Source organism: Dermacentor albipictus, chromosome 7, assembly GCF_038994185.2.
Source record: "Dermacentor albipictus isolate Rhodes 1998 colony chromosome 7, USDA_Dalb.pri_finalv2, whole genome shotgun sequence".
NCBI lineage: Eukaryota > Metazoa > Arthropoda > Arachnida > Ixodida > Ixodidae > Dermacentor > Dermacentor albipictus.
The window spans coordinates 27,751,388-27,770,744 of NC_091827.1; the positions used below are offsets into that span (position 1 = coordinate 27,751,388).

At 48.1% G+C, this 19,357-nt stretch overlaps 2 protein-coding genes across 3 annotated transcripts; one reads left to right on the forward strand and one right to left on the reverse strand.

The window, feature by feature from the left end:
• Positions 1 to 967: 967 nt before the first annotated feature.
• Positions 968 to 4,347, reverse strand: LOC139047767 (uncharacterized). Its single transcript, XM_070521810.1, has 3 exons — positions 3,959 to 4,347; positions 2,928 to 3,191; positions 968 to 1,877 (listed from the first exon to the last, which is right to left on the reverse strand). Exons 1-3 carry the CDS (start codon positions 4,166 to 4,168, stop codon positions 1,656 to 1,658), a joined length of 696 nt encoding a protein of 231 aa, XP_070377911.1. The 5' UTR covers positions 4,169 to 4,347; the 3' UTR covers positions 968 to 1,655.
• Positions 4,348 to 8,140: 3,793 nt separating this feature from the next.
• LOC135919248 (uncharacterized) lies at positions 8,141 to 18,660 on the forward strand. Of its 2 annotated transcripts, XM_070521809.1 has the most exons (7): positions 8,141 to 8,426; positions 9,463 to 9,483; positions 9,604 to 9,906; positions 12,247 to 12,522; positions 14,302 to 14,532; positions 16,298 to 16,568; positions 18,189 to 18,660. In XM_070521809.1, exons 1-7 carry the CDS (start codon positions 8,304 to 8,306, stop codon positions 18,386 to 18,388), a joined length of 1,425 nt encoding a protein of 474 aa, XP_070377910.1. In that variant the 5' UTR covers positions 8,141 to 8,303; the 3' UTR covers positions 18,389 to 18,660. The 2 variants fall into 2 exon arrangements, with proteins under 2 accessions (XP_070377910.1, XP_070377909.1); XM_070521808.1 differs by lacking the exon at positions 9,463 to 9,483 and having other exon boundaries at positions 9,583 to 9,906.
• The last annotated feature ends 697 nt before the right edge of the window (positions 18,661 to 19,357 follow it).

Sequence of the window (19,357 nt, forward strand, 5' to 3'; positions counted from 1 at the left end):
AGATATTTAAACATGAGAGATGTGAAAACGTCGCACAATTGCGGCGAAATAAAGCACGTGGGTGGGAATAAATGTTGGCGACCTTAAAGTCCACGGTGGGAGTATGGTCAATAATCAAGTTTTGTCATGAAACGGCCAAAGGCGAGACGACTTAACAATTTGGCACTGTGATGTGCTCCCAAAAACATTTGGGGCGTGAAAAACAAGGTAAAAGATGAACAAGAAGCAACAATTTAGATTGGTTTCAGTGAGATTCAGTGATTTGTCTCACAGTGGGGAAGGCATTTCTGTGACTGATCCCAACGAAAAAGGCTCTAAAGGGCACTATTGCAGAGGCTGATAAAATCAGATGGCTGTAAAGAAGGATTTCTAACATTTTACTGAAAGAGAAAACGAGAACACGTTCACGACAAGGCAAGAACGAATGATCTATTTTTGCCATATTCTTGCAACTTCTCCACCGAATGTTCATAACGGAGAAGAAACCAGTCCAGACCTGCGCAAATTGAAATCCAATGCTGGTCTACAACGCAGCATTCAGAATCTCAAGTCTGTGCCTGACTATACCAACCATATCTGTATTGGGTAAGGTGAAACCTAGCGGCAAAAAAATAGAAGAAGAGGGAAAAGAATGTTCTTTATTTAGCGCAGCATTTTCTCACTTTGCTCTTCTCAGAATTTCGGCTAAGGTCAAAATTAGGAGAAAAGCAATTAAATGTCATCACTGCAGCTTCCCAAGGTGCCAAATGAAGACTTGATTGTCAATCTCGGACGCAGCACACCAAGGCACTACTGCCTTTCGAAAATGGGATTATAATCAAGCCGCCCACCGGAATAACGCCCATATACCAATTGTCGGCCCCATAGAGCACTATTGGACTTCATTGAATAAAACGAGCGATATGTCGATATGTAACATGCATTAGTGGTTTCATGCCACACGGAAAACTTTCGAATGAAAGGGAAGTTACATCGCACTGCATATTAGTCGTGTTTTGAAACGGCAGCAACGAAGACGGCGACGAGTTTTAGCGACAGTTTTAACCACCCTTGATTTCTGTGCCCACGTAATCGTCGCCGCTTGCTTGCCTCGACCCGAGTCCTTATTGAACTGTTTTCTTAAGACCTCCTGCCCTCCTGCCCTCTTGTTACTCAATTTCATCCCTACTTTATTAATTCTGCTATTCAACAATATCTATGACCCCGGTTCGGTGAAACTTCAATTTCCCGGCACAGAAAAAAAGAGAACGGAACACTACAGGTGGAAGAAGTGGGGTTAAAAGCAGCACCTATGCAACTTGTCAATCTCACATCGTCTGTCGAGTACATCTTGGCCGCAGCAAATCATCGGTCACCGCAGTTTGGGTGGCAGATCAGACTGTCGTACGACTGTGTAGTTTCGCAGCTTGAGGTATAGTAGGCACAGTCACAACTCCTTGCCTCAACGTGCTAACGAGAACTTTGCGGACATGTTGCTTTTTAATTGAGGTAGAAACGAGGGGCGAACAAAAAAGAAAAAAAGAAAGAATCAGATTGCGCGTGACTGAGAAACGCGTAAACTTCCCCTCCAGCATACTGCTGTGGGGGGAGGGGGTTTCCCCGGTCGATGGCCCCCTCGGCCGAGCACTACTCTGTCCAGTCTCGGCGCCGCGGCGTCAACCTCTGGCACGGTCCATCCGGCGCCTGTTCCAGGGTCCAGCCGCGGCCACCAGCTGGTCCTGCAGCTGGGCCGCCATATTGGTGGCCTCGTACAACCTCGCGGCGCTGATGATGCTGATCACGAGGACCGGGCCGGACCAGGAGGACCACATCCACAGCGGCGTCGTATCGCCACCCAGCACCACGTCCAGAAAGGAAGAGACGTACTTCGGGCACAGCTGCAAGGACGCGCGATAGAAATGTCGGATGTGGCGAAAATTAATACCAATAAGTGTTAGCGTGAGATAGTAGCATATAGCGACGATGCTGGATGGTCTTAAAAGCTTGGAGCTTGTGAATCAGTGAGGATAACCCGGTTGGCAACATGGAGTATTCGTCAAAAGAAATATCGATACGGAATGACTACTTAGAGCTATGTATCGGGCCTAGATATTTTGTGCAGCTATCCGGGTTTGGGAGGTAGGCTTCGTGGAAAGTTCGCGTTGAGAACGATAGTAAATCGAGGTATAACGTTCGGGACAACAGATCATTTAGTGTGGGCTTTCGTGCTTTGGAACGTAGACTTCAACGTCTCAGCCCGCGCAGTGGATGGTTCTCCAGCACAAATTCCCAACACGCGCCATGGACGGCCTAGATGCCTTTGACGAATCCCTGCACATTCCGAGTTCAATGACTGATCGAGTCTGTAGGAGTGCTCTTAATTACTCTCAGTAATCCTAGAAACTGAGTGCAATCTCCGTGATGAAAAAGTCAGTCAGTTACTCAACTGTGACATGTGCGGTACATCCAGCTTCCATCCGATTTTTTCCTTGAGATATCCACTCTGCGTACGCTGCGAGGCACAGTGAAAGTAGCAGCTGTAGATGTCAAGTATCTGTTGTTTCCACAAGAGCCGGACATTCGGTACACGTTAGCTGGTTGACTATTTCCATCCCTGGGCCTAGTTTATGATTGACAACTCCATCCCGAAGCTTTCTAAGCGGCATACCTCCCGCGCACTGGTACGGTGACGGGAAGGAATCAGACACAATGGGGAATCGAGGCGCGCCTGTCCTGTCGGGGGTTTAATGTTTAAACCTGTGGAACATTGCATGTGGGCATCACAGGACGGCGGTGACAAGGGTGCCCTAAAGTGCTGTACCGTTTCGGACCATGTCTGTGCGTGTGGCCATTGTTACATCAAATGCTAAAGTTGCGAGCAGAGACGCTCGCAGTGATCGGCAAGACGCAAAAAAAAATGTGCCCGCAGTGTTTTTTGCGGCGCTCACATGCTTGGTCGTGGGCTCCGGGCCGATGCAGAGCGCAGGGATGACGAAGGGCAGCAGCACGAACGGCGCCACGGCCACCACGTAGATGGCGAGCAGGCGCGGGTTCCTGCGCAGCGACCCCAGGAAGCCCACGATGGTGACCAACAGCGCGGGGACGAGCACCACGTGGGCCCGCGCTTTCGCGTGGTACGCCAGCAGGGCGGGCAGCAGCTCCTCGTCGCTGCTTCCGGGAGCCGGCTCGTTCCACGGCTCCATGGAGGTCTCCTGCTCGAGAGCAGGGCGATGTCGATTGAGAGAGACAGCGAGATTCTTTTTTCAATAGCGCAAAGGACAAGGACGAGATGAGCGCACATACACAGCGCTCTGTGCACCCGCGTCATCCTTGTCCTTTGCGCTGTTGAAAAAAGAATGCCCCACCAACTTACCCAAGCTTCAACAGATAGCGAGAGTAAACATTATTTTAATGGGAAAGCATTATATGACTGAGGAAGCGGAAAATCCGCGGCGGCGTCCCCGGAGATGGTACAAAAAGTCACGTGGTTACAGCCAACCAACAGGAGGCTCGTGCCGCGTGGTCCTGGGTTTCTTGAAGCGCCAAGTAGCCCATTTCATCAAGAGTGCTGAAATCTATCTATCTATCTATCTATCTATCTATCTATCTATCTATCTATCTATCTATCTATCTATCTATCTATCTATCTATCTATCTATCTATCTATCTATCTATCTATCTATCTATCTATCTATCTATCTATCTATCTATCTATCTATCTATCTATCTATCTATCTATCTATCTATCTATCTATCTATCTATCTATCTATCTATCTATCTATCTATCTATCTATCTATCTATCTATCTATCTATCTATCTATCTATCTATCTATCTATCTATCTATCTATCTATCTATCTATCTATCTATCTATCTATCTATCTATCTATCTATCTATCTATCTATCTATTTAAAGACCAAGAGCAGGGTTACATCTTATACCTATCTCCATAAAGAGGAGACGAACCCAACACTCACCACCGCGCATATGGCGACGATGCAGGAGACGCCGATGGCCAGGGTCCCGATGACGAGGCAGACCTGATAGTGAAAGGGCCGGACGTCGTCGCGCGCTTCGTCTTCGTCCGCTTCCTCGTCGTCCTCCCAGTCGTCGTCGTCGTTCAGGTCCGCCTCCGCGTCGGCGACGTCTACCGCGTCGACCGCGTCGACCACCGCGGGAGCCTGCATGTCGACGTCGTGGCGCACTTCCCGGTTTGTCTGCTTCAAGGTCGCCTCCTGTGGGCCTCGCCTATCTGTCCACTGAGCGTCGACTTGTCCTCGAGCGAGACCAACCGCGAAGGCTCAATTGTTCCTGATGCCGGGCGTATGCGCGCCTCGGGGCTATTCTTGCTCTCTTGCTGTTGTTGTTGTTGTTGTTGTCCTTAGTGGCCGTGGCACATACCCACAGTGGGGGATTGGCCAAGAATCGGGCGGTTTAATTAGGTGCCTAAAAATAATAATGGAAACAAGGGAGTTAACAATTTGGGCGTGTGAGTTTAAAAGTAAACGTTTTGTGTTTGGAGAAAAAAGGAAATAATCAGATGAAAACCGGGTATAAGATAATAATAATAATAATAATAATAATAATTAATAAAAGATAAGAAAAAAAAAACTATGGTTGGGAGGGAGAACGATCAATCTAACATGGAAATCGATTGGTTTCAATGAGGCTTGCTCCATTATGGCGCGTTCCTTGCTCTTCTTCGTCTACGTAGAGTCAGACAACTTCGCCGTAGAACGCGTACGGACACTCGACCACGTTCAATGCCGATTTCTTGAAAGGTGCTAGAGGTACGTCGCCGTGGCTTTTTTTAATGCACGTTACTTTCAAATCTTCCCACTCTAGGCCTCTCGCGGTCAGTCCTTGAAAGTAGCAGGACTATTTGCCTTTTGAAAGTTTATCTTCTTCTTCATATACACACATCAATGTACGCACCCGTGATAGGCGATTAGCGAAAGAAGGAAATACATTTAGACGCTTTGACAGAATTTGTGTGGTGCTATTTTTCGGAACCCGCCGCGATGGCTTAGCGGCTGTATGGTGTCGCACTGCTAAACACGAGGTCGCGGTATCAAATCCCGGCCGCGGCGGACGCATTTCCATGGGGGCGAAATGCAAGAACACCCTTGTCCCGTGCATTGGGGTTACGTTAAAGCCCCAACGGTGGTCAAAATTAAGCTGGAGTCTCCCACTATGGCGTGCCTCATAATAAAATGGTGGTTTTGGCACATAAAACTCTATAGAATTCAATTCAATTCTTCGGAGCTGCAGAACAACGACAAGAGTGTGAGAACACGCTTGCCATCGCTTCATATACCTTTTTGGAAAAGATGCTCCCTGTGTATTCCCTGTGTGTGTGTGTGTATCCATCTATGATACAAGATGGCTTGCACTGACGTCATCGTAGCCGCCATGTTGGTAGGCGGATCACGTGGTCACGTGAAGGTTATAAATAAGATGGCTTGCACTGACGTCCCCGCAGCCGCCATGCTGGTGCATCGACACGGTGATAAGCTAGATCCATGACGTCACATGAAAGCTATCGATTACTTGCAATTACGTAATCGTAGCCGACATGCCGGTGCAAGGGTACGGGGATGAGCTGGTTCCGTGACGTCACGTGAAAGATATCAAAGCTATGCGTGTTATGCGAGCTCAACAGTGCCACCTACATTTTGCCCCACTACAGGTATACGCGTTGAATCTGAAACGTTGCTGCCCACTGTATAGAAAGGTGGACCTGTCTGTGAAAACGTGCACCTGAGAATCGATTATTGTAGTACGTTGTTGAAATTATGTAACGTTGTCTACATATAGGGTAGGTATTGGTTTAAATAGGGTGTACAACCTGATAGCCGCGTCATTCGATTCGCCGACCGCGTTTGTTGCTATCGCCTCAAGCGATTAGTTTCTTGGTTTACACATCACAAGTTCACCGAATAGAAGTGATCATAGTTTGCCCCCAGTCTCTGCATACCTGTCTGCGCACTGTTAAATTGCAGCCACGTGACAATATTATAATTGCAACTTTGAAGCCTGTCGGACCTTCCTGTCACTTCGTCTATGCCTGCCTCTCGTTTTCTTGCCGTTTTCAAGTTTGCTGGCATGTTCCTAGTATGATCATTTTTAAGTTATACGGATTTAAAAAATGAAATTGCCTGTTGCAGATAAGGTAATTCTGCTCTGTGAGCTGGATTGTTCAGACAGGCGGACTTTACCTGTACGAAAATGGAGACACATATTTAACTAATTACAAAAACTCGCTAATTAACTTCTGAATTAATTATTTTACGGCACATATTGCAATTCATGAATTGTAGCCAATGAGTTTGCAAGACGGATGCACTTGAAATGAATCTCCAGGGTGACACCACTTTGGAGATATGAACCTTCAAACTTGTCGTAAAAATGCACTGTTGTTCCACTTACCTTTCTAACAAAATGTTTTTTTTTTGTGCACTGGAACACAGAAGTAGCTGAAGCACACGTGTATTTCTTCCCACACTTCGGGAAATAATATCTCGAATCTGGTGCCATCCTGGAGGTTCATTCCAAAAAATTGGAGGCTTATCAAGGTTAAGCCCAGTGGATGCTTCGCATCCACTGGGCTTAACCTTAGCGTATCCTTAGCGTTTGGAGGCATCTTGACCGCATACACGCCCGGCGCAAAAACGCTGGCGCGGTTGCGGGCACAGAGACTGACGCGATGGCGGGCGCGCGCCGCTTCATCCCTGGCGTGACGTCACATATCACGTGATGCTGCGATGGTGGCGCCGCCGCCGCGTCGCGCGCGACGGCGCGAACCGAAGCGTGGAGGCCTCCGCCGGGCGACGTCCGACGGCGCGATATGAGGCCCCATCTGCAGCCGGTGTGACGTCATCACGTGACGTCACATCATGTGATCTCACTTCAGGGTCAATGGTGGCCACCGCCGGGAGGCGACCGACGGCGCGATATGAGGCCCCATCTGCAGCCTGTGTGACGTCATCACGTGACGTCATGTCACGTGACCCCACTTCAGGGTCAATGGTGGCCACCGTCTGGCGTCGCGCGAAGGCCCGAAACCTACGTTAATATGCTTCGCATAAAATTAAAAATTAAATAATTGGGTTTAACGTGCCCCAACCACTTTCTGATTATGAGGCGCGCCTTAGTGGAGGACTCCGGAAATTTCGACCACCTGGGGTTCTTTAACGTGCACCTAAATCTAAGTTCCCGGGTGTTATCGCATTTCGCCCCCATGAAAATGCGACCTCGTGCTCAGCAGCCCAACACCATAGCCACTGAGGAGATTCATTTTAAGGGGACACGTGTTGTAAACTCACCGGCTACAATTTTGAAATCGCAATATGTGCGGTAAAGTAAGTAATTAAGAAGTCAATCAATGAATTCTTTTTTATTAGTTTAATATATGTTTTGATTTCTCGTGTTAGTAATGTCTGCCTCTTCGTATAATCCAGCTCAAGGACAAGAATGATGCTATCTGCCACCGGTGATTGTTTAAAACGAATTCTGGGAAACTGAGAAATGACCCCCGTGTATATTCACCATCCAGCGCATCATTACTTTAATAAAGCGAATATCTTTCCAGAAGCATTCGGCTATTCACTAGCATTGATAATTATCATCGATTTCATGCATAACCATTTCTTTCTTTTTTTTTCATCCTTTTCTCTACCCCCTTGTCGCTTTCATTTCCGTGTCAGTTTTTTTATTGCGTTTCTTCACACCGTCCGAACCTTAGATCACTCCCCACTTGTGGGTACGTTTCATGAAAGAGCTCATCATCATGTTCGTCATCAAGTCGCGGTGATGTATTTCTAAAATTATCCATAATTTATATTATTTCATTTCTTCACATTTACTTATTTTATTGGAATTCCTAACAATAATTAATTAAACTTCTAATTTACAGTACTATCGTCCCACGCTCCACTATACAAATCTAGATTGTCTCTACTTCTAACCATACGGATGGATGGATGGATGGAAAAACTTTATTTTCGTCAGAACGCATGTGCGGACGATTCCGTGCTAGATGGCCATCAGCTCATGGCTGACGGCGACCTGGGTGGCCCACTCCACGGCCCTAACCATACGGAAAACCGCCTGCTTCTTGGCCAATCCCCCATAGTGGGTACGCGCCACTCTTGAGGCCACAAGACAAGACAAGACAAGATGTCCCCAAGAGACGTCGGCACGGTTAGGCCGCCGTGCATCGCACCAGGAAGGAGGCGTACTGCCTGACTAGGGAGGCCGTTCAGGCTGACCTTGGGGCATCCGCATGCTCAGCCCCACCACCGATACCTAAAGGGACAAGAGATGGAAGGAGAGGTCCCGGCATACCAGGAACAGCAGCAACGGCAGCCAGAGCCTTCCTCCGTCGACCCAGAACCACGTGTCATCGACGCCACTGCTGCTGAAGTACCTGGCAAGACACTCGAGGTGAACAGACGCGGCGAGTGCATTAATTTACCGCGGTTCCTGTTGTCGACAGGCATCCGTGAGCAGCTGTAGTTTGGTGTACCCCTCTGAAGACAAAGTCTTTCTTTCTATCTTTCTTTCTTCATTTCTTTCTTTCTTTCTTTCTTTCTTTCTTTCTTTCTTTCTTTCTTTCTTTCTTTCTTTCTTTCTTTCTTTCTTTCTTTCTTTCTTTCTTTCTTTCTTTCTTTCTTTCTTTCTTTTTTTCTTTCTGTCTTCCTTTTTCCTTTCTTTCTTTCTGTCTTTCTTTCTCAACACAGCCTACGAGACTTTCATAGGCTGTGTTGTAAAATAATCAAGCTTCCTGGGAAGTTGCGCGCTTTGAGGCATGCCACTGGAATTTCACCATGAATGCCCTAGTGGGTCTCTATAGTAAATGTGTAACCGCGATTCATTTTGCATAACTAATTTTGTTCCTTAGATATGATTTTTTTTTTCGTCTGCTCCCCTTTGACCCAACGTGTGCGTATCCCGAAATCCTGCCCGTGTATTACTCCTTTTCTCCAGACGATGAGTAATACGAGAGCAAAGTGAAAGCAGGAGCCAACGTTTCGACAAGCGGACTTGTATTTTTCAAGGCAGGCCTTGAAGAAGACAAGCCCAACCTGTGCGTATCCCGAGATCTTGCCCGTGCATTACTCCTTCACTCCAGACGATGAGTAATACGAGAGAAAATTGAAAGTAGGAGCCAACGTTTCGACAAGTGGACTTGTCTTCTTCAAGGCGGGCCTTGAAGAAGACAAGCGCACTTGTCGAAACGCTGGTTCCTACTTTCAATTTTCTCTCGTATTACTCATCGTCTGGAGTGAAGGAGTAATGCACGGGCAAGATCTCGGGATACGCACAGGTTGGGCTTGTCTTCTTCAACGCCTGCCTTGAAGAAGACAAGCGCACTTGTCGAAACGCTGGTTCCTGCTTTCACCTTGTTCTCGCTTTACTGATCGTTTTGAACTTCCATCTCCCGCCTTGCCGCTGTCTTCCCTGGATTCCGTCCCTCCAGGTAGCAGACGACGACAGTCAGGTGATGGCCGACTGTTGCGAGCAGGCGGCGGAGGCCGTCCTGCAGGGAATGGAGGCCAACCAGGAGTTGGAGGTGCTTACACGGATTCCTTCTCTGCAGGTAGCAGACGACGACAGCCAGGTGATGGCCGACTGTTGCGAGCAGGCGGTGGAAGCCGTCCTGCAGGGAATGGAGGCCAACCAGGAGTGGGAGGCGCTGCGCGCCATCATGGACGGCGAGGACGAGGACGAGGCGCAGGACGAAGGCGAGTGGGACGCCGCCGACGCCGACGAGGCCAAGACGCAGCGGAGCCTTCACGCGAGCGCCTGCTGCAAGGGCCACCCGCCGTCGGCCGGCAGCGTGCGGCCCTGCCAGATGAGTGCCTACACGCGCCTCGACAACGCCATCACGCCCATCATTCTGGCCTGCATCCTCTCGTTCGTGGTGAGCCGTCGACGCTTGGCGGTCCACATTTAGCGTAGGGTAGATCAGTGGCGTATAGCTAGGTCGTCTGGCTCCCTGGGCCGATAGCTCTTCTGTCACCCCCCCGGGTGTTGTCGAGGAAGGCGAGGATATCGACAATTTTCGGGTGTCATCCGACGTATATGACACCCCCTCCCCCCCCTGCTGGCCCCATGCACCCGGGGCCCACGCCCCCCCCCCCCCCCGTTGCTACGCCACGGGGTTAGATAACCGGTGGACCACTAGAGTTAGGGAATGGATACCAAGGCAAGGGAAGAAGCGCAGTCAAGGACGGCATAAAGTAAGGTGGGCTGATGAAATGAGGAAATATGCAGGCGGAAGTTGGAATCAGCTAGCTCAAGACGGAGGTAATTTGGAGATTGCTGGGAGAGGCCTTCGTCCTGCAGTGGACGTAAAAATAGACTGTTGATGACGATGATGACGATCTTTCGCCGTCGCGGCGTTTCGGGCCAATCAGAGATGGTGCGTAGTCAGCCTTGTTAGCCAATGAGAACTGACAACGTGGCGAGTTTGACAATATGGCGGAATACGAAACTGCCCAGAAATGGCGCACTTGGTCGGCTGACCGTCGGCTATAGACCTGGCACTCCGTACCTCCACTTTTCGGTTGCCGCTAGACTGTCGACCAGAATATGCTTGATTGGGGAACACCCCTTGCGCGAAAGTTGTCAGAAGCTTCTTTCGTGAAGCGATCTGCAATGGCCGAGCAAGACAACGCCTCAGCCCGGAGCGATCGTTTCGACAAGGAGACTTCGTCAACGTCGGCCTTCAGGCTGAGAGTGCTGTGCAATGTTTTTTTTTTCTTTTTTTTACGGCGACTCACAAAAGCGCCACTACGAAATGTTTAATTCTTCGCGCACTGGCTATGCAGGGACACTCAAAACATCGTTACGTGTTTTTCTTTGCTATATTCACCAGGTGTGCTTGCAAAAAATAATCTACCTTTGTGGAATACAAATAGGCTGACACGTCGCAAAAAACAAGCACCTTTTTTTATGTAGGCTATACAGGCTTTCTTTTTTCTCTTTTTAGCACAGTCTCGATCACAATCGAGTGGTTGGCTGCGAACTGCGGCAGCGTCCGTTCCCCGGCAGCGGCGAATGGACCTAGCCTGCGGCGTGACCATGCGTGGTCTCACTGCGGCATCAGCCTATGCTTGTGTTTTATGCGTAGCATATTGCAATCACTCAGTTCAGCCCTTGGGCGCGGCCGGGCAGCCACCATTTAGGGTGTGAGCCATTGTTCATTGCTGCGCGTCTCATATGTGGGTCTATTCTCTTTTAAGTTTGCTATGTTTGTTATTAAGTTGCTTCTATTTTTATGCGTTGCATATTGCAATCACTCAGTTCAGCCCTTGGGCGCGGCCGGGCAGCCACCATTGACCTTTAGCGCTACCACGTGACGTGACGTCACGACAGCCGGAGGAAAAGCTGGGCCCCAACTCGCGCAATATGCTACGCATTCTTGGCTTAACCAAGCTAAGCCTGGCCATTTTTTTTCTTTCCAGAAGATGGCGGGCTATTCGGCCACCTGACCACTCCAGACAAGTGCGATTCGCGCAGTGGGCCTCATGAACATAGCAAAAGAAAAAAAAAGGAGGAGGGGGGAGGAGAGTCACGTTGGTTGGACTGTCGATGTATTGGTTGTGGGCGACAAATTAAACTGTTGGTAGTGTAGCTCGTGTGTGTCGTGGTGTTAAAGTGTTCCCTGCACGGGTATCTGCCTTTCCCGCCGTTAAAAAACATCGTTTACAGCAAAGAGCCCGAAATTGTCCAGCAACAAGTTCTTTTGTCCAGGTTGAGGCTTCCCTCGTTCGACCTGCGTTGATAAGCGAGTTACAGCCACTTTTGTGTACCGGATATGCGTCCCTCTCTAACCTCTGTTCTCTAGCCTCTTCCGTGGGCCAATACCGAAGATAGGGCAGCACCTCCCCATAAAATTTATTTCTGAAAGCCGCGCTGCTGATGATGATGGCAATAATGATGATGACGTTGATGATAACTGATGACAAAAAAGTTCGATGGTGATTCAGTTTTTAGCTGACGTCGATCAAACGTTGTCGCAACTTTGTCAAACATAGCGTGGCTCTCGGAATAAAGTATTCGGTTCATACGCCCAATTCTCATCCCCAACTCGACGTGGGAGACAGTGTCTTCCAGGGACTTTTAATCCAGTGGTTGAATCACCTTCCAACTTTCTTTCTTGTTTCCTTTTTTTTATTTAACCTTTTCTCTCTCTTTTTTTTTTTTGCTTCCGTGTAGAGAAATTTGCGTAGCGCGCAGTTCTTGCGACTGCGCGCAGGTCCAACCCCTGCTGATGCTGCTGCACAAAATGGCGCTGCGGGTTTTCCCGTCACCCCTGAGACTGCTGGTCGGCCTCGAGGTGCCTTCGTTGATCGTGATCAAGACGTTCCTCTTCGTCCTGCCCGTGGGGGTTGTGTCGCTGTTCGTCGAGGAGATGCGCGAAGCGGAGGACGCCGTCTTGACCACCGTCGCATTCCTGATCAGGCTGCTCGTCAACGTCCTGCTGATCGTCTCCAGGAGCGGCAACGTTCCCCTGCTAGTGACTTTCTTCGAGGTGAGTCGTTGACAGTGCATCTCGATATCAATGCAACACAGATATACGCACAGGCGCGGCCACTTCTAGCGTGAACACGGGAGTGCGTGATATGCTCCGCGGAGGGCGGCACCACCGGCGCGAAGTCTTGCGTAAATGAGTGCATTAAAGAACAAGTGCAAGAGACGGCTTTTGTTGACAAATGCGGTGTTTCCACGGGAGCTTTTCTAGAAATTCTTTCAATGTACTTGAAGTCGACGCTGATTGGGTGGAGAGATGGCGTTTTTCTCCAGAAATCAGGCATTTGTATTGGCTCAAAGGTTGCCCCTATTCTTAGCAACATTTACCTGAGTAAGGTTGACAACTGCTTAGAGAAAGCCTTAGGTGATAGCGTTATTAAGATATTTCGTTACGTTGATGATTACCTGATTTTCTGCAATAGGGAAGAATTCGATTCCGCTGCTACCTCAGTAAGGAGCAATTTAAACTTTATGGGGGAGGATTAAAGTTTACCAAGGAATTTCCTCAGCGACGCGTGATTCAGTTTCTTGACATTGCCTTGATCTTCGAACAAAATCATGTTTCTTGGCAGTACTCCCCAAGATCTTCGATGTCGTTGCTAAACTTTCAATCCAAGCATTCTAAATTTGTAAAAAACGGAATTGCCATGTCGTGCCTTAAGTCTTCCCTCACCAGATCCTGCATGCACAAAATGAGCGCCAGTTTTAATGCGCAGGTCCGACGCCTATTAGAAGCAGGTTATCCTAGTGTGGCGGTGGTCACTGTGGCTGAGCGCCTAAAGAAGTCGGTTTCAAGAGGGACGGACGTGATTACAGAAAGCAGTAATGGCCAAAAAAAGAGTAGTGGCTATTCCGTATATTCATTCAGTGTCGCACAGGCTTAAAAAAGTTGCAAGTAGATATGATGTTAATGTTGCTTTCACTGCTCCCAATAAGCTAGGTAAGATATGCGCTGCCGTACAGAATAAAAAGCAGCGGGTAAAAGGCAAAAAACGAACAGATATTTGTCCAGTGAAGCACAATAAGGACAACAGTTTTACTGACTGTCGTATGGGTGTGGTTTATCTAATTCCCCTTAGCTGTGGCCAGTTCTACGTGGGCAAACGGGACGGTGTATCAATGAGAGGCTAATGGAACATAAAAGGTCGTTAACCGGTGGATCGCCTTCTAATCTTTCACTAGATTGCCGAGATTCTAACTGCACACCAAAGTTAGATGAATGCGCGATATTGTACAGGCATAAGAATGAAGATACGCGTCTTATGGTAGAGGCATGGCATATCCATAATGGTGGAAGTGCGTGCGTGAGTCAGCCTTCGATTACTTTACATAAGGAAGAGATTAAGTGCCTTAACAGCTATCTCTCACGTAGACCGGCACGTGTACCCGACTGACACGTGGTGTTGCCATTCCTGAGCATGCGCAGGTGAGTTTTGTGTCTTCTCTCTTTTTTCGCCTCAGTGCTCCCTTCAGTTGATAGTCGGCGTTCGTGTTGTCCACTTCTCTACTCTTGTGTCCTGTCTGCACGCCTCACTTCTATTTTGCATAATGAATCCTTACCAACTAGCTCAGCTTTCTGTCGTTCTAAGCTTCTGGTCCTTGCTAGGTACTCTTAAGCCATGCTAAGTTTATTAAACCTTACTCCGTTTCTTGTGCCGGCTTTTTCTTCTCCTGGCGGGACCTATACTCGCCAATGCTTCCACGATTCACAGGACTTCAGCACGAAGCGGAGTCGCAGCGACCAAAACACTTTGCGTACACCGCTTGTGCTCTTCCGCAGAGAATGTTGGTGCGCATCGTCCTCACGGTGTTGCTGTACACCTACGAGGGCTACAGCAAGTACCTGTTCTGCCAGCCGCGCACGCTGACCGGCCTGTACGCGCCGGCGAAGTGCGTGCTGCCGTCGTGGTGCAAGCGGGCGCTGGCAGGGCGAGATCCGGAGGACACGTTCCGGAGGGCCTCCTGTCTCTACGAGAAGATCTCGATGTCTGACGAAGGCCCTATGCTACAGGTACGAGGAAGACCACCGTATTAAGCAGTTTCTTTTTTCTTTTTCGCTTATCCGCAAACTATCTACGTTCGGACGTCGCCGGCGCGCAAGGAGGAAGCGCGGAAACATGCACGCTTGCAGTCTCGGAGGGACGCGCATGCGCACAGGCGTCACTCTCGACACCAGGGGTCAACGCTAGAAGGGGAGGAGGGCTGTTTCACCAAGCGCTGGCGCGCCCCGCACTATTTTTTGGGCGAGTGTACATTCGGCATTTAGCCTTGACAAACGTCAATGCCACCTATTCAGATACATGTAATCGCAGAAATGCTTTCCTGAGATAGCCTCCTGGCTAACTTTGTGAAATGTTTAGTACTTGAGAGAAAGAGAGAGAGAAAGTAAAGCCCTAGGGACTGGCGGAAGCGGAATTTTGTTTTAGTTCCTGAATTTGTTTTACGAAAATTGCGGAAAATCGTTGTTCGAGAAAAAAAATACAGGCACGAAGTCTAGGAATCCGCAACTTTGTACCGAGAAAAGATATCGAATTTCTGTAAAATGCATTCATTAGAACATCCAAAGCGGACAAATTTGCTATATTCTTTATATATCAAGGGAATTTCTCACAATATTTGCAAGGGTTTTGTGAAAGTCCTACTCACTGATTAGTCGTGTACCTAAGAGCCATGTATAATACATAAATTTTGTCCGCTTTAGATGTTCTATTAGGTGCAATTTACAGGAGTGTGATATCTATATTTATTATCGAGATAGAGCTGAAAAACTTCATAGTTTCGTTTTGTGGAAATCACGAGTGGGATGTGTTCATGTTTGGCTGTTTGCGCGTGAAACCATGCTTGTTAATTTATTTAGTAAGCGAATATTCACAGCAGTTAATTTGCAACTCTGATAAAACTACTAACGCTATACGGCGTGTAGTGGTCTAATAATTTCTTATCGCAATCAATGCTTCGCCGCTCGGGCGAAACCGTCACTTTGTTTAGGGCACAAATCATTTTTTTTGTTCTCCGCCGATGGTGCATGATAGAGCGACGACAAGGTTTGTTGTTATACCCTGCCTAAAATATCGTGGATCTCACCCTACATACACCTCCATTGACGATGGACGTTTTTTTTTCTTTCTTTTTTTTTGGTTATCCGGCAGGCACAGAGCCTATGCAGGGTGTCCCAACTAATGTTATCCAAGCTGTTCAGCAACGAAAAAAAGTTTAAAGAAACACAGTGCAAGACATGGTTTAAGATATATGGTGTTCGGTCGTCAGGTGTCTGACGACCGAACACCATATGTCCTTAACCATGCCTTGCACCGTCTTTTATAAATCTCCTTTTTTTCTTGTTGTTGTTGAAGAGCTTGGATAAAAATGGCTGTGGCTTAGCTAAGGTTAAGCCCAGGATGCGAAGCATACTAGCCTTTATTTTAGTTGTTGAACCACTGTTTAGCCTGGTGAACTGCTGTTGCTTGGCTATATTTGGCTCGGCTAGACAGAAACAACTCATGCAGGCGAGCGCACGAGCTGAGACCCGGTTATGTAGCTACGCGGCCGCAAGCGAGCGCACGAGTTGAGCCTCCGCTTTTACAGCTGTTATGACGTCATATGGTAGCTACGCGGCCGCGCGCGGCGCAGCAAAGAAGAGCGTGGTTGTGCGGCTAGTATGCTTCGCATAAAAGTTAGTTGGGGTTATCCTACGTAGGGGCGTCGTGGCTCTATAGTTACGCAAAGCCCACACCGAGCGTTAGCTTCGGTTTCTGGGTCCGTTCCGAATCCCGCAGTCGCACCACCTGGAGTACGGCCACCGACTGAACCACTTCGCGCGCGACAACGCGATCGGCGCCTGCGTTTGGGTCTCCGCCATGGTCCTGTCGCTGTTGATGACCTGGGACATGGCCAAGACCTTGTGCGCCGACGTGGCAGCTACTTGGCGCTTCTGCGGTCGCTGCTGGGAGCAACGCCGCGCCGGATTGAACTGGAAAGACGCCTTCAGCATGGCTGCGCAGCGGACGCTCGGCGAAGCGCCCGAGCACGACGAGACGACACCTAGCGGTACGTACCAGAGTTCGCCGCTCAACAGATACTGCCTTAAGAGGAAGATTTAGCTCGGGTGCTCCTATCTAAACACATGCAAAAAGGAGAATTCGTTTTTCTCGGCAACCGCTGCACCGAACTTGACGGGGTTTGCTGCATTTAAAGGAAAACCTTAAGAATCAGTGACCTTTAGTTGCGAATGTTTTATTTAGGTTGTCGATGTTTTAATAAAAATTGGCAAAAATTGCGAATCTTTAGAAAACGAAACTTTGAAGTTTACATCCCCCTAACTCAGCAATGAAAAATGATATCACAGTTCTGTCAATTGCACATGATAGTACATCTAAAGCGGACAAAATCGATGTGTCACACATGAATCTCTAAATATTTAGTAATATTGAAATACAGCTTTTGCGGAATAGTTGTACACAACGTAACCAATTCACTTACGATATAGATTGACACCTCAAATTTGTCCGCTTTGAGTTATGTAATGGATGCCGTTTACAGAACCGCGATAACTGCTCTTGGTGGAGAAGTATTAATTTGGAAACTTCGTGCTATTCTTTTCTAACTCTCGAATTTTTGAACATTCTTTTAACAAAATTCAGGACCTCAATCAAAATTCCGCTTCCAATAGTCACTAGAATTTACCTTTCTCTTTGAAATGCGACAAATTTCATAAAAGTAGGTCCAGGGGTTATCGCAGAAAAGCGTTTTTGCGTTTTACATGTATTCGAATAGACTGTGGCGGAGTTGCGCCCTAGCTAAAGCTTCTTCGGAAGCTTTAGCTCGGGCCCGACTCTTATAAATAACGTATTTATTTATTCATTTGTCTAGTTATAATATAACGCCGACAATGCGCAGGGCCAAGCAGGATGGATGCAAACAATGTGGAGACAGGCATCAAGAATAAAGTAATCGATAACAATCTAGTGAAAGGGGATTTATTGCAGCTCGTACGAGGGATCGCAAGTAGCTCTCGATCACGAGTCCTAGCCCTTCGCATCAACAGCCCGACTTCGGGTCTCGCGCCGCAGCGGTGGCAGTCCGCACAGCGCCACATGCATGTTGCCCACTACAATTGCCCCCGCGGCGAAGAGGATCCATCCTGGCTACCTAAGGTGATGACACGATAAGGCGGTCGCGGCCATGGCGGCGTTTGTCCACAGATGGCGTCACCGGTTCGACCACATAATTCATAATTCGCAGATCTGTGGGTATTTAAGCAGGTGGTTCTTCGAAAATAAAACCAGTTGTTAGAAAGCGCTCGTCGTTGTCTTGCGCAAACTAGTTTGTTTAAAAATGAATATGATCCAACTAGGCCGACTCGCAGTTATATAACATCAATTGGGTACGGTAAAGAGTTCCAGTAATCAATAGTTATTGGAAATAATGAATATTTGAGCAGCTGTGTACGCGCGAAATATGGGGTCAAAGAGTGGAGTTGGCGGCGCCAGGTGTGTCTAGTTAAGGGTTTAATGTATACTAAAGGTCGAACAATTGATTTATTACCAATAAATTAAGAAACGAAAGTAAGCAGCAAATTCCTTTTTTTCCTTCGCAAAGCGAGCAACTGTGTACCCGTTTGTGATTTGACTTCATAAAAACGATTACGTTCTGGTGTTCCTGGATCAGGTTCCTCCGGCCAGACATCCTTCTGCAAGACGTCCTCCTGCCAGACGTCTTCGGGCCAGACGTCTTCGGGCCAGACGTCTTCCGGTCAGACGTCTTCCGGTCAGACGTTCTCCGGCCAGGCATACTCCCGCCAGATGTATTCCTGCGAAGCCGGAGTCTCGGGAGAACAGATGCCGCGGCCTTCGTTCAAAGTTCGGTGATGAGCGAGCACAAGACAGTGACTGTTGCACAGTTCCTGGAGGAAGAGCCCACAAGCATGTGCTGGACGCAATATTTACGGCGTAATGCGTAAAATTCATCGTATGTGGCAGGAACCCTCTGTGCCATTCTTGGTTCCACCTAGGCCACGGACAATTCCGCAGAAGCCTTACAGGCGGTCGTCCTGATTTATTCGGCATTTCTAGAAATGATTTCATCTGCTCATTTTTATCGTTATGTCTGCATAAATCCAAGCTAACCGCTTGAACATCAACCAAGATCTCAGCTGTTTGTACTCCTGACATTACTGTATTAGTTCTGTCCCGACTAGGTGCGGACCCATGGATGCTGTAGAGATGCCTTGGTCGCTTTGTGAAGTTGCTTTTGTCCACTCTCTCACCAAGGGAGATGCTTCTAACTTTGTTATTCCAGTTGGGTGTTTGCCTGGAAGGTAACTGCCACTATCGCGGATACGATGGGGGGGAGTGGACGTTGCAGGTGTCGCCCTAGGTACCGATAGATAATGTAGGTACTTATGTATATTAGGAGCCTTACGTCTCAGTTGTTTAACGCGCACTGCCTACTAAAAAAAAGCTGCATCCGTAATTACGCTACCGTGAACGAATTGTATTGGCGGATGCGGTGGACTTCGTAAAACTGTATACGACGCTACGCAACCATATTTGTTACAAAATATGCTTTGTTACTGGAACGTGTTCCATGTCACGTCATATTGTCACCCATTCATCATTCTTCAATGGATTGTCGCTTGGGAAGCTGGCGACACAGTAGTTGGTAGCACTTTCCAGTTCATCCGAAGAAATTACCCACGCTACAAAAGTATTTGCCAAGTTATACATTCAATGGCGTGCAATAGACGACACAGGTGTTAAAGTGGGGTAGCAGCATGGAGGAGAAAGGAAAGAATTAGGATGCAGCATTGTGCAAGACAATTTTAAAACGCACCACCT

Bases quoted from the DNA above. Each gene is read 5' to 3' on its own strand.
- LOC139047767 (XM_070521810.1), bottom strand. From the start codon at position 4,168: ATGCAGGCTCCCGCGGTGGTCGACGCGGTCGACGCGGTAGACGTCGCC. The intron at 3,192-3,958 runs GTGAGTGTTGGG...GCTCTCGAGCAG, and splicing joins TCGTCGCCATATGCGCGGTG to GAGACCTCCATGGAGCCGTG. The intron at 1,878-2,927 runs GTGAGCGCCGCA...GCGTCCTTGCAG, and splicing joins CGGAGCCCACGACCAAGCAT to CTGTGCCCGAAGTACGTCTC.
- LOC135919248 (XM_070521809.1), top strand. From the start codon at position 8,304: ATGGAAGGAGAGGTCCCGGCATACCAGGAACAGCAGCAACGGCAGCCA. The intron at 9,484-9,603 runs GTGATGGCCGAC...GACGACAGCCAG, and splicing joins TAGCAGACGACGACAGTCAG to GTGATGGCCGACTGTTGCGA. The intron at 12,523-14,301 runs GTGAGTCGTTGA...GCTCTTCCGCAG, and splicing joins TGCTAGTGACTTTCTTCGAG to AGAATGTTGGTGCGCATCGT.